Source organism: Bos javanicus, chromosome 26 (genome assembly GCF_032452875.1).
Source record: "Bos javanicus breed banteng chromosome 26, ARS-OSU_banteng_1.0, whole genome shotgun sequence".
Classification (NCBI taxonomy): Eukaryota; Metazoa; Chordata; class Mammalia; order Artiodactyla; family Bovidae; genus Bos; species Bos javanicus.
This window is the reverse complement of record NC_083893.1, coordinates 39,437,871-39,454,816: the sequence shown is the minus strand read 5'-3', so window position 1 is coordinate 39,454,816 and position 16,946 is coordinate 39,437,871. Positions and strand designations below refer to the sequence as shown.

General features: G+C 38.9%; 1 protein-coding gene across 4 annotated transcripts in view; it reads right to left on the bottom strand.

The window, feature by feature from the left end:
- Nucleotides 1-376: 376 nt before the first annotated feature.
- The window catches only part of SEC23IP (SEC23 interacting protein), a 39,499-nt gene continuing 22,929 nt past the window's right edge, over nt 377-16,946 (bottom strand). For 2 of the 4 annotated variants that reach the window (XM_061403654.1, XM_061403658.1), the window contains exons 13-19: nt 13,260-13,457; nt 9,204-9,359; nt 8,719-8,821; nt 7,374-7,559; nt 6,357-6,519; nt 5,770-5,871; nt 377-1,880 (exon numbers count right to left, since the gene is read on the bottom strand). In XM_061403654.1, the coding sequence (XP_061259638.1) occupies nt 5,790-5,871; nt 6,357-6,519; nt 7,374-7,559; nt 8,719-8,821; nt 9,204-9,359; nt 13,260-13,457 (888 nt within the window). In that variant the 3' untranslated portion in view covers nt 377-1,880; nt 5,770-5,789. Of the gene's footprint in view, nt 1,881-2,919; nt 3,506-5,769; nt 5,872-6,356; nt 6,520-7,373; nt 7,560-8,718; nt 8,822-9,203; nt 9,360-13,259; nt 13,458-16,946 lie in introns of those variants that run through there. The other 2 variants (XM_061403657.1, XM_061403655.1) reach the window with 2 other exon arrangements.

Genomic DNA, 16,946 nt, shown 5'->3' with positions numbered 1-16,946 from the left:
TCATTCTAAGGTCTCTTATTTAATTCTACTTCTGATTTTCTGAATTGTTTTATTCAACAAATATTTGGCAAGTGCCTCACTTTGTGACGAGATTGTGCTAGGCAGGGTGGTTATAACAGTGAGCAACACGCTGACAAAGAGACTCTGCCCTCAGACCTACTTACTGTTTTGACTTTAGGTTTGTTTTTTTTAAGAAACTGAAGATGGATATAAATACATGCCCCCAAATTCTACGTTTTATCTTCTGAAGGGTTAAAATCACAAGACTCCTAAAACTGCTCTGGTGTATGTTTCTACTATGGACACTGGTTCAAGGGTTTCTCCTCTGCTCAATGTTCAGAAAACATAGGTTGAATAATACAGACAAAACCAGCTGTAAGTTGAAAAATCGAACAGGATTTTATTAAAATATACATAAATAACTCTTATTTTTATTTCATCAGTTGGGGAAGTTAGGAGGAAATTAAGTGAAAAGTAATAGCACTGGTGTCGAGAAATGAAGGCCAAAAGGGAGTGGGTGGAACCATACTCCAGCCCAGATCTGCCACCAGCAGCCTGAGAAAGGCATTTAGTGTCGTGTCCTTGGATGCAGAATAAGGTGGTTGGAACATATGCTGTCTGGGGTCAGCTGCAGTTCAAAAACTCTACTGTCCTAATTCTATTATTAGGAGCAAATGCTATAGTTAGACATTAACCATAGAGCAGATGCTCACAATGAAAAGTAAATGAACACTGAACTCAAAGGAATACTTTTAAGGAAGACAAGAAAATTACAGAAGTTTTCTGCTTTAGAAAAATGCACTGATGTTACTGTTTTATTCACACTAATATATATACACAAAAAATGTGTATCATATGTGGCTTTCCAAAAATTCTACGTTCCATGAGAACTATGTAAACAGTGTCAAACGTTCCTACTGCGTAACAAAAGCAGATCAGCATTCCCACAGACTATTAGGAAAATATTCAGATAATCTGAAGCTACAGTAAAACAAAGTGAAATATCACAGAACAGTCTTTTCATGAAGTACAGCTACAGTCTAGAAGTTCATACTTCCCAATACTTTGGTATAAGTGAAATTAATACAAGGCAAAAAAACCCAAACCCAGAAAAATTCTACTGTGGTTCTCATATTAACTGCAACTTCAGCAATAAGGCGATTGCACAGCTACCAAAGGTGACACAATGGAGAAACTTCTTGCTTGCTCACCGCTACTAGCGGAAGCGACACCGGGAGAGCGTTCACAGGACTTCCGTGAGTGCAGAGCGTCTCACTTCCTCTCACCACTCTCCTCCCAGCAACAGCCTGGAAGGCTCCAAGACCACAGCGGAGCTTGGAACAGAAGTGATTTTGGTTACTTCTGCTTAACAAATACAAATAACCCTGCATTGAAGCAGCCCAAACTATAATTCACATTTAAAAAGTTGAACATAAATTTTTTAAAAACTGTATTATTATAGTTTCTTGAGAAGTCTGTAGAACATACTACATTAATTTTAAAATGCACGTTTAATAGACCAATGACAGTAGTTTTTTAGGAAAAAGAAACAACCGTTTGCATGCAACAAATATTCTTCATTGATATCACATATTACTTTGACAACTGTACAATTAAACTGATCTGAGGAGTTTTAAACTGCGTCATTTTAAACATTTCTTTTTCTCACCTACACAGTCCAAATGTGGTACTGATTTTTTGCACTGTCTTTTTGTCCTGCATATTTTCTTTAAAATGAACCCCTACATCTGAGAATGACAGCACAGGAACTGTCAATGAATCACTTTTCTGTCAGCCATCCCAGGAGCGGACTGGGAATGTCCTCCGAGGATTTTCTCAGCACTGTAATTTAGACTGCAAGCTTCTGCAAAGACAAGAGTCTTGAAAAGAAAAAAAAGAGTCCTCGGTCAACTTTACAAACTTACAGACATAACACAAAAACTCACTGTCATTCCTTTCTAAAATAAAAGAACACACTGTCAAGCGACAAGCAAACACTGCAAACTGCCTGGAAGAACAAGGCCCGTGAACACAAAGTCCTCAGACAGGCCTTCTGGAGGGACAGAAGGCCATCAGGGAGTGTTCAGTGAGGTTAACTAGCTTAATAATCTTCAAAACAAAATGAGTACAAAAAATATAAGACAAAACATAGTGAATTATCTGTCAAGTTAATCTGAGGCTTTTTAAAGAGCGATTCTAAAATTAAAGGACAGAAAAAAAATTCAGCAAAACTGTCGATGCCTGAATGAACCATGTATAGAGGGACTGTTACGATTTCAAATTATTTTATAGTGTCAGTATACTGTTAGGAACTAAGCTCTTGCCTAAGTTTTACAACCATGTATAAGAAGAAATAAAACAATTACAGTGAACAAATCATGTGCAAGCTGAAAGGGTCTTAATTTTTCATAGCAGGTGATGATGTCACAGTCCTAGAACTGCTATGGTTCGGATTTTGTTTGTTCTGCTTTGTTTTGTGCAGAAAGAATGTCAGGGGAATTTAAATCATTTCAAAATTCATTTGGAATAATAGCCAAGACTATGGTATCCTAAGAAACTGGACTACCAGATATTAAAAACTTTCAGCCTATTATACAGAGTGAAGTAAGCCAGAAGGAAAAACATAAATACAGTATACTAACGCATATATATGGAATTTAGAAAGATGGTAACAATAACCCGGTGTACGAGACAGCAAAAGAGACACTGATGTATAGAACAGTCTTATGGACTCTGTGGGAGAGGGGGAGGGTGGGAAGATTTGGGAGAATGGCATTGAAACATGTAAAATATCATGTAAGAAACGAGTTGCCAGTCCAGGTTTGATGCACGATACTGGATGCTTGGGGCTAGTGCACTGGGACGACCCAGAGGGATGGTATGGGGAGGGAGGAGGGGGAGGGTTCAGGATGGGGAACACATGTATACCTGTGGCGGATTCATTTTGATATTTGGCAAAACTAATACAATTATGTAAAGTTTAAAAATAAAATAAAATTAGAAAAAAAAAATTAAAAAAAAAAAAAACTTTCACTAAATCTAAGACAGCATCAATTATAATATGCAACACTGTTTTATGCATCATGCAAAAAAAAGACGCCTGGGGTGGGGAGTCTAAAAGGCACAGAGCCCCTCACAAAAAGTGGGGATATCAAATCCCAAACAGCCTCAGTGAGGGGTAAAAATATAATAATAAAAATAATAATGCGTCCTCCAGAAAGAAAGCAAAGACGCTGAAGACCACTTCTCTGCCAACAGGAAGGAGGGGAAATTCCTTGATATTGACCTGGTGCCTCCACCCCCACCAGCCTGCAGATTTTATGACCTGAGTGCACACTATCAGCACAGGCCAAGAAAATCGGAAGCAGAGAAGTTAGTTTCATCAGACTCAGACGAACAGTGCCCCCCAGTGACTGGTAGAAGAAAACTCAAACCCTCTCAGGGACAACTCAACTTTCATTAAGGCAACAGCTGCTTTTTAAGATGCATTCCAAATGTGAAGATGCTGAAATGCAAAAAATATGTAACTTGAAATCAGTAAAATATGGCAGACAGACAAATAAGTCAATAGAAAAGATGTCAGAAAACCTAGAAAACAAATACTGGGTGTATGAATAAAAAAAAGTCAACAGCACATGATAAAATCATCAAACCAACAACAAAAAGGTACATTATTCAATATATGGCACAGGCAAAAGATGAAATATTTAAGAAAAAAGTTAAATTCTTCTCTATACCATATCCTTCAAAACTATAAAGTCAGGTGAAAAAACAAAACCATATAAAAACTAAAAAAAAAAAAAATGTAATTATCTAAATAATATTAAAAGACTGCACATTTTTAAAACATGCTCCCTGATCCTACCCCCAAAAAATAAAAGGGGGTATTTATTTATTAGAAGGCAAATGCCAAACTCAAAAAAAAACTGTAATGACAAAACGTTAATTTGACTATCAAAACTATAAATCAATAAGAAGCAAAAATATCATACCCCCACCTCCAGAAAAAAGCATAAAGGTCAAAAACAGGCAATTGACAAAAGAAGAAATAGCCAGTTAAAAACACTTAAACATACTTAATTTCACTAGTAACAGAAACGCAAAATGAAACAATGATCTAACAACCTCTGGGCTTCCCAGGTGGCACTAGTAGTAAAGAGCCTGCCTGCCAATGAAGGAGACAGAAGACCCGTGGGTGGGGAAGATCTCCTGGAGGAAGGCATGGCACCCCACTCCAGTATTTTTGCCTGGAGAATACCATGAACAGAGGAGACTGGAGGGCCACAGTCCATAGGACTGCAGAGTTGGACATGAATGAAGTGACTTAGTATGTATGCATAACAATTTCTAGCTATCAAATTAGCTTTAAAAAATAGTAATAACCAATATGGACAAGGGTAGAGAAAAACTAGCACTTATATTGACAGTAGCTATGAAACTTCTGCAACCCTTCTGAAATATAACTTCCCAATAAATACAGATCAAAAATCTTTTTAAAATGTGACAACTCTTAGATTTAACAATGCTTCTTCTAGGAATTTAGGCCAAGCAAACAGAGATGCACAAAAAGTACGTACAACTACATGTTAAGAATTCTTTATAATAGAGAAAAACTGGAAAATCACCTAAACATGCCACAGTGGTAGATAAATTAAGGATTTTAATAAAAAGAACTATGAATGAAATACAACTATTAAATATAATGTATCTCTGAAGCACCGTTCATACTAGTAAACCTATATGCCCAACAGTAAGGAATGGTTAAAACAAACTGTGGTGTAACAGTCAATGAAATACGACACAATCACTAAAAAGGATGAGGCAGCTCTTTTGTTCTGATATATATTCTGTCTGTCTGAGATGATCTTCTTTCCCCAGATATCCAGCTGGCTCAGTTGCTCCAATGACATTCTATCATTTAGGATGTCCCCTGCCATTTTATATACAACAGCAACTTGTTCCCATCTCAAAGGTATTCCCCTCTCCCCCTTATCCTGCTGCTCTATTTTTAACCATCTGACTCACTTCCATTGTTTATTTATTGTCTGTCCTCCCCTACAGGAAAGAAGATCCTTGAGGGCAGACACTGTGTAGTCCATTGCTGTGACCCTCAGGGCCTAGGCACTTAGCAGGTAAGTAAGGTGCGCAGCAAATGATGGATAGATGCTGGGTGGGTGGGTGGGTGGGTGGATGAATGGATGGGTGGGTGGATGCGGGAAAATCACAAAGATACAAAGCTGAGAAGAGTGGGTAAAGTTGGCGGTGGTCAGAGCGGGGTTCTCTGGCTTCTCTCCAAAGTGTGTGAGAGTAGGGTCATGGTCAAGGGCTGTCGGAAACGTGAGGAGAGAGAGGAGCAAAATAACAGTCACCTCAGGGTGTGGGGAAGGGAATTTACCAGCACAAGTGTGGCAGAACCATACTGCAGGCTTTACTGCCCACTGGATGTTTTGGTCATAGATTTGAAGCGAGTATGGTTAACACAATTGCCTGACTTTTCTCTGGCCATGTGCTGCAACTCGGGTGAGGTTCAGAGTAAGAGACAACTGGGTCTCCTAGGATTAAGGTTTTTGCCAGGTGACTAAGAGAGGAAGAGAAAGACATGGGACTCCCCTGGTAGTCCAGGAGTTAAGACTCTGCTCCCAACAAAGGGGGCCCAGGTTTGATCCATGGTCAAGAAACTAAGATCCTACATGCTGCAGGGTGCACCCCAAAAAAAAAAAACAAGCCTCAGAATGAAGCCTTCAGAATTTATACACAAAATAAACTCACACAGTTAAGCTGAAGTCCAATCAATGCTGGGGCTGTTCTGGACTAATGTTCATTGTTCGATAAATTTCTTTAAGTAATAACAGAGCAGTATCTTCTGATTCCCTATTAAAAAGAAAAGCACATTTACTTAAGAGATAATGAGAAATTAACCTCTATGCATAAAGGTGGAAAGGCAGCTTTGGTTCTATTCATCTCTACCTAAGGAGGGCAAATGAAAACAAAGTTGTATAATCTCAGAGCTGTCCTTAAAAAATGGATAAAGACTGATCAGCAACAAAACAGCTGTGCTGCCGTTCTCCCTGGTGACACCGGATATATGAAAGGATGGCGTTCCAAGTCCCCACCATTCCCGATCTGAAAGGCATCCCAACAATATGTGCAAGTACCAAGGCCTTTGGTCAAACGCAGGTGACACGCTGCCATCTTGTGGATAACTAAGCTAACGGGGGAAAAGATTGATTTTGAATATATGGGCGTTCAAATTAATACTCCGTAACAAATGCTAATTCAGCAAGAATCTCACAGAACTGCAGTATGTACTGGCACCTAAAGGCCACATGAACACTTTCAAAGGTGAAAATACTTACCAATAGCATAAGTGACTCTGAAGAGCGAAAAGATATTCATTAAAACTCTCTATTGGCTTTTCTTGAAGAACGTAGTCAATTCGACGGCCTCCATTCAACATTCCAACCTTTCCTAAGTAGTCCTCATCCTTGGAAAAATCTGGACTTTCAACAATCTTTTCTGCTAGAATTCAAACCATTTCAATATCAAAGTCAATCACTTAATCATTATCCTTTGACTTTAGCTGACTTTCTGGGCTCAAGAGAAAATTGCTTGACAAACGCAGCAGCCTGGGGAGCTACCAGGCTCACTTCCCATTCCTCCAAAGAGCCCGGGGGAGAGGGGCTGGCTGCCCGGGAGAGAGGAGAGAGAGCCAACCAGCTGACAGGAGTTTTGAAGAAAAGGGGTAAGAGAGCATTGCAGAGAGAAAGGAAATAGAATTAGAACCTGAAAGAATCAAAAACATCACGGCACAACGACTTGACATTGCACGTATAGTCTACAGTGACACAGTCAGACACAGAAGAGCTTTCCTCACAGGGGGCCATTCAGATGCCTGAATACCAACTTAGTTCTCAACTCCGACATTCCATTTTGGCCTTATGAATCTCAACAAAATTTAAAGCCTGTACAGTAAAACCTGGGCTTCCCAGGTGGCTCAGTGGTAAAGAATCTTCATGCCAGTGTAGGAGATGCAGGAGAAGCAGGCTCAATCCCTGGATCAGGAAATGGCAACCCACCCTAGTATTCTTGCCTGGAGAATCCTGTGGACAGGAGCCTGATGGGCTACAGTCCATGGGGTTGCAACTAAACAGCAGTAGAGTAAAACCTCCAACTATCAGCCCAAAACCTAGTTTAAAAAGAAAGGATGCCATGCGTTTTGAAGTACAGTTTGTACAAACAGTTTTTCCTTTATAGGAAGAGCCTCTACATTTCAACAAAAAGGACTATAATGGAAAAACAGCATCAAATAATTCATGTGTGCTTTGTTCACAAATAATTTTTGCACTGGAAAATGCCTTAAATGTTAAATTTACCTTCAACTACTTGCTTTTCTTCTTCTTCTTTGATCTGATTGGCTACCTTCTCCAATTCTTCTTGCAACTGAGTTGAAGAGGTATGAGCACGGGCAAATTCGTTTAATGTCTGCCAAGCACTTTTCAGAGAACTAATGAAACCCTGCTTCAAATCAGATCCCATACGAGAGAGACTTTCTTTCAACTCTAAAGAGATTAAGACGACATAACAAGGTATTAGTTACTGGGTAAAATTCTGCACCACAAAAATTAAAACACAAGTTACACTATCCTCAGACTGGATAAGACCTCTTACTCGTCTCTTAAATGTCAAATAAATACATGGGAGTTTCTCAGCCAAGAACGCTCAACATGTTAAAATGTTCTGTGGAGTCTTACTCTACCATTTTCTTAATGACTAAACTTGATCCAGCCTAAACCTATATATTTTCTCTCTCCAAAAAAAAAAAAAAAAGACGTAATTCAAATACCATAAAAATGTATAAGCACATCTAAGGGCCTTTTTTTATAAGTCAAAAAATGGGCCCACAAGACTAAAAAGATGACTGTTTTTCTAATATGTATTGGTGAATGGTTTTGAGAATTTGAGATTCTGATATAATCACAATTTAAACTCCTAATTTAAAAACGAAGAAACTACTGCCCCTTTACTTTCTCTACTTTTGTCTAATAAATCACATTTTAATTCAAAATCTTAAGAATATCAAAGTATCAAATTTCTCATTTTAACTTCAAAAGTTATGTTTGAAAAGCATGATGCAAGCTTAAAGAAAAAAAAAATTTTAAGAGGGCATGATTACTTTTCCTTCTTTTAAACCTATGAATAAGAAGTAATATACACCATTAATAGACATAAAAGAAACCTAAACCCTACTTGGATTATTATCAATCCGTTTTGTTCAATAAAATTTATTTAAAAGAAAAAGTTTGTTTATAGTTACCAAAGAAAAAACAGCTCACTTGACTGAGCATCAAATTTATTTCTTGATGGTTTGGTCTTTAGTTCAAAATTAACTCTGCTTCCCAATTCCAAAAACTTTTACCAAGTTTTATCAAAATGTATGCATCTCACTTTATCACCAACTTCCCCCATTCCTCATTATATCAACAATTATATCAATTGTATCAACAAATATCAAATATTATCAAGAAATCATCAAGGAGAAGAAACTCTTTTGTAACTTTATAGCTCCTCCAAATATTTAGTAAACAGGTTCTGAACATAGTAGGCACTTAAATAAGAGCTTAGTGTTAAAATGCAAATGACAGGAAGAACCCAAATCGTTAAATGACAGGTCACAAAATGACAGGAAGGAAATGAGTTTTTATAGCATTTTCTCTTTACCTAAATGCAGTCTTTTTCTGCCTTTGTGATGTGGAATGAGAACTGCCTTCAGGTCCAAATCTGGTACAATCATAGGTTCTAATCGATACGCCACTGGATCAAGCTATAAACCGAAGAATTAGAAATTTATGAAAAGCTGTTTTGAGTTATGTATCTTAGTTAAGTGAGAAAACAGATAACTGGCAAACCAGAGATTTTTATTTTTTTTCACACCTTATTCAAATACTGGTAATTTTATAAGACGACTTTTTAGTTTGTGGAGAAAATTACTTTGCAAACAAAAGAATCATTTCCCTGAACAAAGGCTTTCTGGTAGAAAAGTTTATTGCAAACTATCAGACTGTATTGTTTAGGTCAGAGGGCTGAGTTGTACAAAATCAAAATCAGTTTTTAATTCCCAAGAAATAAGAATCTGAGACTCTATCAGGATAAAGAGGACTAGTGCTTTGTCTTCTTCAAAGCGGAAGTAAATGCAGGTTACTCACTGGGTGATAAATATTGAAGAATCCTTTGCAGGTAGGAAGCCTGTAGTTTTCATCTATCCTATCCACTCCTCGAATAGTGAGAAACATACCAATTGGAGATCCCAAGGCAAAGAAAATCTCTGGTTCAAAGTCTAAGGAGCTGTAAACAACAGAAACCTAGGAAGAATCAGAAAACAATGAAAGACAGTCATTTCAATGTCATGAAAGACAAATATCAAAGGTTCAACTAAAACTTCACTTAATTAAAAGCACCCCAATACAGATGATGCTCTGCAAGGTGTGGCTTACGATGCTAATGATCACTGTAATGGACAGCTGCTACTAGCACAAAAGGACCAAAATATTTCCCTCTGAAATCTTTATCCACAATTACATCCTCTAACTAGACTTTCACTTATTGTATAAAGCATAAAATATACAGTGTACAGAAGTATCATCCCTATGTTAGTTATAAATGTGGTCAAAGCTGCAGACTCTAGAATCAAACTACCTGGGTTTGAGCCCTGACTCCACTCCTCACTCTGTGTCTTCAGGCAAGTTTCTCAATCTCTCTTGCCTCCACCTCAGTTTCCTCATCTATAAAATGGGAATCATAACAATGCCAAATTCATAATGTGGTTGAAAAACCACACTTAATAATCAAATCCACATAAGGTGCTTAGTATATTTTAAGCATCCAATGACTATGACTTCTATTACAACTACCATCCTCATTCATTCGGCATGTTTCTCTCCATTAAAAGATGATTTATCCCCAAAGAGCTCCTGTGTGGGGGAAGCTCACATGTAGCCTTTCAGCTCACAGAGAACTGTTAGTATAAGAGAAAGCACCCACATTCGGACAGCTCTCTGTACTTTACAAAGCTCTTTCGTTTGCTGCTCAGTGACAGAAATTCTGTCTCCATCATTTCAGTATCCTGAGAATGAAGAACAAGGAATGGCATAATCAAGGGCATGACAGAGGTCCACTGAGAGCAGAGGGCATGGCAGGGACCTTCATGCCCACGTATCAAACGAAGACAGTGAAGCCCAAGTAGGTGACGACACTTACCAGGAGCACATGGTGAGTGGCAGAATGACGTCTAACTCCAAATGCAAAGCTCTTTCTACTAACTAGGCTGCCCTTCTAACAAAGTCTAGACTTCACATCCCTTGGTTTGCTCCTAATTTGCAAATTCAATAGTTTATGCTACTGATGGGGACCACAAAGGAGGTGCTCTCAAGATTATGCATTTTCCCTCAGTTCCAGAAAAAAAAATAAGGTTAAAAAAATTATAAATTGGAAAAAATATTTACATGAAGGGGCCAACATCCCTAATATATAAAGAATTCTTCAGTACCAGTAAAGAGAAAAGCAACCCAATAGAAAAATAGGAACACTAGTACATCATTGAAAAAAAGCATAAAAAACAGATGACAAAACATCTAACTTCTCTAGTGCTCAAAGAAATACAGTGAGATACAGTTAGCACAGGTATAAATAAAATACTAAAAAAAAAATTAAAAACTCCTGTTTGCATGTGAAAAAATTATTTCTTTAGAAGTTATAAAAGTAAGAATATGACTTTTTTTTTTTTTTTTAGAATATGACATTTTTAAACAAGAATGATAGTACTAGCAAGGGAGAGGAGAGAGAGGCAGTCTTATAAGCTGCCAGTGGGAGTACAAACTTTCCAGGGGCAAGTAGCAATAACTATTAACATTCTTGTGTTCACGGCTTTTGGCCCAGCTATAAATATTTCCAGTTATATAACTGCAAGAAAGAATAAAAAATGTTCACAGAAAATTAGTTTAAAACTGTTTATCACTGGACTGCTTAATAGAGTGAAAAACTGCCTACAGGTCCAATATTATGGATTGAATGTGTTCCCCCCAAAGAGAACTGTACCAGTACCTCAGGCTTTCTTTGCAAACAGAATCATTACAGCATTAATGTGGGCCCTAAATCCAGTGACTGGTGTCATTATAAAAAGGAGAAACCTGGACACAGAGACAGGGAAGTGACGTGAACACAAAGGGAGGTGACCACGTGAAAATGGAAGAATGGGGTGGGGGGCTGAAGCACACTTATACCAAAGGATGCTAACCAGTGCTGGCAAACCATCAGAAGGGAAAGAGGCAGGGAAGGGTGCCCCTACAGGGCTTCAGCGGGGAGCAAGGCCCTGCTGACACCTGAGTCATGGACTTCCAGCCTCCAGAACTGTGAGACAGTAAATTTATGGTGATTAAGACCACCCAGCTTGTGATAGTTTGTTATGGAACCTATTTAAAAAATGGGCTTTGTGTTGGATAATTCTGCCCAACTGTAGGCTAATGTTAAGTGTTCTGAGCATATTTAATGTTTAATGTTCTGATGCTGGGCAGGTTAGGTGTATTAAATCCATTTTTGACTTTGGGTATTTTCAGGTTATAATGGGTTAATCAGGACGTAACCCCATCATAAGTCAAGGGAGACCTGTATAATGTTCTAGTATTTTCCATTTTTATTAAAATAGATATGTAAATATATGCTCAAGAGTCCAGAAGGCCTTGTTCAAACTGCTTATGGTAATTAGTCATGGTTAAGGAGATTATGAGATTTTTTTTTTCCCCTTATCTTTTCCTTAATCAGTACTTTTTGGCCTTCTGGCATGAATGATGCACACTGTGGATTACCACAACCACCCTCTGGGTAACAAAGGAGATGGCATGGGACCTGGACTGGGTCAATCAAACCATGCCCCACTCCCCAGGCAATAAGAATTGGTCCAGAATGGACTTAAGACTCAAGTCAGGTCAAATAAAATCCTTCCTTTAAAGTTTCTTAACTGGACCTATTAGGTAGATTCCTTTACCTCTGTGGTGATGAAGCTATGAAGAGGGGAGTACAGACCACCAACACCCACAATTCCATGTTCACAGATGCCAACACTTCCAAGGAGAAGCAGGCAGTGAGAGTGTCCTGGTGATGGGGAAGCCCTGTTTCCACAAACCTCCTCTTCAGCCTTTACATGCAGCTAAGAAAGTATCTGCCCTTTCTTATTGCCTAGAGTCTGTTAAAGTTTGCTCATGTTTTAAGAAGACATTTTTGGGGACTTTCCTGGTGGCTCAGATGGTAAAGAACCCACCTATAATGTGAGAGACCTGGGTTGGGAAGATCCCCTGGAGAAGGGAACAGCTACCCACTCTAGGACTCTGGCCTGGAGAATTCCATAGACAGAGGAGCCTGGCAGGCAACAGTCCATGGGGCCGCAAGAGGTCAGACACGCCTGAACAACTTTCACTTCACTGGTGATCCAGTGGTTAAGGATCCACCTTGCAAGCCTTGCAATGTGGGGAACGCAGGTTTGATCCCTGATCAGGGAACTAAAATCCCACATGCCGTGGGGCAACTGAGCCTGCCAGTTGTAACTACCAAGCTCGTTCACTCTGGAGTAGGCAAGCCAATAAGTAAGTTAAAGAAATAAATAAAAATCCTTTTAAATGCAAATTTTATGAATGAATTAGGCTTAAAAGCTTGAATAGGTTGTATCAAACATCCAGCAATATTTTCTGCCTTCTTTAAATCAGTCATGAACTCACTTAAGAGATTAGAACCATACAACTATAAATAAATTGAAAGTAACCTTCTCTAAAAAGATTTTAATACTTTTAAGCCACTGTGAAACAAGTTTATCATTAAATGCAGCATTATCAACTACTTGGTAGGTTTTTACAGAAACTATTTCCCTCAGGGAAGAACTGTGAGTAATAAAAAAGCTTAAGCATACTCTGAAAATAATTTTCTATCACCACTTCTATTTCTAGTGGCTGAGACACTGAACGCTATAAAACCGAGAGGTGAAAAGATTTAAATAGAGACAATTTCAAAGGCGAGGTGATATGTTCAGTACACATTCAATCCTTTATTTCTAACATTATGAAAGCATACTGTTTTTATTAAGAGAAAATCAGTTTTCTCCATCCTCCCCTGAAAAAATTGTTGAATAAATATTTAAAGAATTTAAAGTCGCCCAAATAACCCAGGTAAGTGATTCCAACATAAACCACACAGCCTGAGTCAGTGTGTTGACTTGCCTGTCCGGTGCCAACTTCAAAGGCCTCATAATCAACACGCACAGAAGAGACGGACGCTCCAAGCGGGAGTCTCCTCTTGGACTCGTTCGAGTCTGAGGGAGGAGAAGCCATGTCTTTAGCTTTCTGAGCACTTTCCTCCTGTCCTTTTGCTGAAGTGGCCACCTCTGCCTTCTTTTCCGATGCTGCTTTTTTCTCTTCCTGTGAAATACCAAAATTTCATAACATAACTAAGGGGGAAAAGTTATCAGCTATCACTATGAAATACCCATATCAATATTAAGGAATGATTAGTAATTTCTTAGGCCTAAGAATGAAAGCATTGTGGTCAATTAGAGAAATGTCCTTTTAGAGACACATACTAAATAGTCAAGGAAAAAAATACCATGATGTCTATAAGCTACTTTAAAATTCTTAAGAAAAAGAAAATTAAGAACAAAGAAAAATGTGGCGAAACAGCTACAATTAAATCTAAATATTAGCTATTATTATACTCTGTGCCCTACACTTTTTATGTAATTTAAAATTTTAATAGAAGTTTTTTTTTTTAAATACCAACTTCTTCCTTTATGATCTCAACTTTAGCCAGATAATTTTAGAAGTACTTATGTAACTGTAAAATATATACTTCCTATAAAGAGGTGTCGGAGAAGGCAATGGCACCCCACTCCAGTACTCTTGCCTGGAAAATCCCATGGACGGAGGAGCCTGGTAGGCTGCAGTCCATGGGGTCTCGAAGAGTCGGACACGACTGAGCGACTTCACTTTCACTTTTCACTTTCCTGCATTGGAGAAGGAAATGGCAACCCACTCCAGTGTTCTTGCCTGGAGAACCCCAGGGACAGGGGAGCCTGGTGGGCTGCCGTCTATGGGGTTGCACAGAGTCGGACACGACTGAAGTGACTTAGCATAGCATAGCATAGCATAAAGAGGTGTAAACTTAAGAAATTTATTCCTTCAACATGTTTACATTCTTACGTCTATATGAAGCCACCAAGTTTTCCTCAAAAGCATTCTGTAAAGAACACATTGTGGTACGTTCATACAGTGGGATAACTACTCAGAAATAAAAAGAAGTAAACTGCAAATAAAACTACAACTGCACGGATCTTAAAAACACTATTTTGAGTAAAAGAAGAAAGATACAAAAGAATTTTCAGTGTTGGTTCCATTTATATAAACCTCTAGAACAGGCAAAACTATTGGATAGTGATCAGATTCAGAAGAGGAGCTGTGTGGCAGGAGGAGCTGATTAGAAAGAAGCATGAGAGAACTGAGTGACAAAATATTCTATTTCTGGTTTTGGCTGGTTATTACACAGGTGCAAAAATTGTCAAAGTTTATTGAACAGAACGCTCAAGATCTATGCGTTTCATAAATAAGTCAGTAAAGAAAATCTCTGGGAGCATCAACAGAACAGCTGTATCACTATAGTAATGAGACAAAATCCGCCCATGTTGGTTTGTGATTGCACCCCAGTACAGCGGAAACAATGTCAGGGAAATGTGAACGACCGTCACGGTGGATTTGCTGACTTCCCATGGGCACAGGTCTCAGTGGTCCTCACTCCCCAAGCTGTGAATGCCTGGCTAAGTCTCTGTTTGAACATTACTGACAGTGCCTAAACCCAACAGCTGGTCTAACTGCTCTTGTCCATCAGTGAATTTCAAATACTAGGAAACCTGGAAACCAGTCCAACTGGTTAATTCAAAAGATGATATAGCAAAAAGAAAGCTCTCCACCAGCCATTTGGGAACTGATCCCACCATGAAGGTCTGGGTTGGCCTTGTTATCTCTGCCCTTTGGAGACACCACAGCATTAAACCCAAAACACAAACTGAAGAATGTGACCAACGTTCTTCAGTTTAAATTTGCTTTCTTACTTCGAGGTACCTCCCATTACAGTCACACAACTTAACAATCTAAATTGCTAAGAGAACGGTCTAAATAGATCCTAAACCGTCCTACTGCAAACTGTTGTTTTGTTTCCCTCTTAGACAGAGGCAGTAACTGGAAAACAAAGTGAGCCAACATTCCCAGCACTAAGAATTATTTCTTTTCAAAGGAAAATGATTAAGATGGTTTACAAAGGGGAAAGAAAAGTTCAGGTCACAAATACCTGATCTCCTTATTAAAAATAATGGGCTAACTTTTCAGTTACAGTAAATCAATAGGATGCACCATTTTATCTCATTATTGATCCAGCAGCACCTTGTTAATGATGAAAAACAGAGCGATCAATGGTAACACGGCTGAGAAAGTGTCACAGTTCATTCAGAGGCAATTATTTTTGAATTTAAAAAATAAGATGACTTTATAGGTTTTTACCCTTTCAAAACATTCTTGTAAGTGCCATAACTGATACAGCCAAGCTACTACAGGAGCCAAACCAAACTCCTTCTAGAGACTTTTCAAGAACTATAAACAGAAGACTTTTCTTCCTTTTATTGAACTATGAAACCAAGGGCAGATGCAGGGCCTGGAAATCTAGCTTCTTTCTCATTTTTTGTTTCTCTGTTTCTACAGGCCTGTGCTTCACTGACGTGCACATGCAGACGCACGTGCTTACACGTGGAGAACACAGGCTGGTGTCCAGCGTGGACACACCTGTGGTGCCCTGGTTTTGGTGTGACCACTGTGCTCACCAGAGATGCTGCCTCTCTACTCAGTCTTCATCACCTTCAACCAACCATCACAAACACTATCCTATGCCTAACATGTGTTTTGAGTTGCACCTTCTTTTCCATTTTCTACTACACCCCAACCATTTCTGAGTCACTGCATAATCACAGTGACAATGCTGAGATTCCCAACAGCCTCTAGCTTCACCCCCTTCTAACTCCATGCCCACATTGTAACCAAGTGAACTCTAAAACACCAGCCCAGTCATGGAAGTGCCCTGACTGCTCCACTGACCCACAGCAGTGGCTCTCACATCGTGTCCCTTAGAACTGACCCAGTGGCTTTACACTGCTGCTAAAATGTAGCCCAGTTCTCGCTCTCTCTCTCTCTCACACACACACACACATATTAACATAAAATTCAGGTTGATAATGGAATTGTCTCAACTTTAAGATTTGCTCCAACTTTTTCTTCCTTTAGTACTGCATATCAGCCAGTAGGCCCTAACCAATAGCAAAAGACAGCAAATATTAATGGAAAAACCAGGAAGGAATCAATGTCTAAAAACTCATTTACTATTTATTATAAGCACATTTGCTCATGGTTGAAATTTTATAGGGACTTCCCTTATAGCTCAGTTGGTAAAGAATCTGCCTGCAATGCAGAAGACCCTGATAATGTGGCTTAGAGCACATAGCTTTAAATTTTAACATTTTTGAAGTAAAAAATTAAAATTTAGACTAAATAAATGATTTGGTGCTAAATCATAATTTGTGACAAAAATTAATAAGCAAGTCAGCATTTCATGGTGTTAGTTTAAAAAGCACCATGCCCTTCCCAGGCATGAGAATACATTTGAGGACCAGCTGCCACTTCTGCCGTTCGGGCCTTTGGGACTCTCCCCTACCCTATTCTCAGTCCCCTTGTTGTTTCCACCGCAGAAAAATACTTGCCCCCTCCTGGAAAGCCATTTCCCCTGACCCCACCCCTCATTCAAGTTCATTCACCAACAGCTGGGGGAAGTATTCCCTCACCAGCCCGTCCCTTCTCCCATGGCCAGGCCTCACC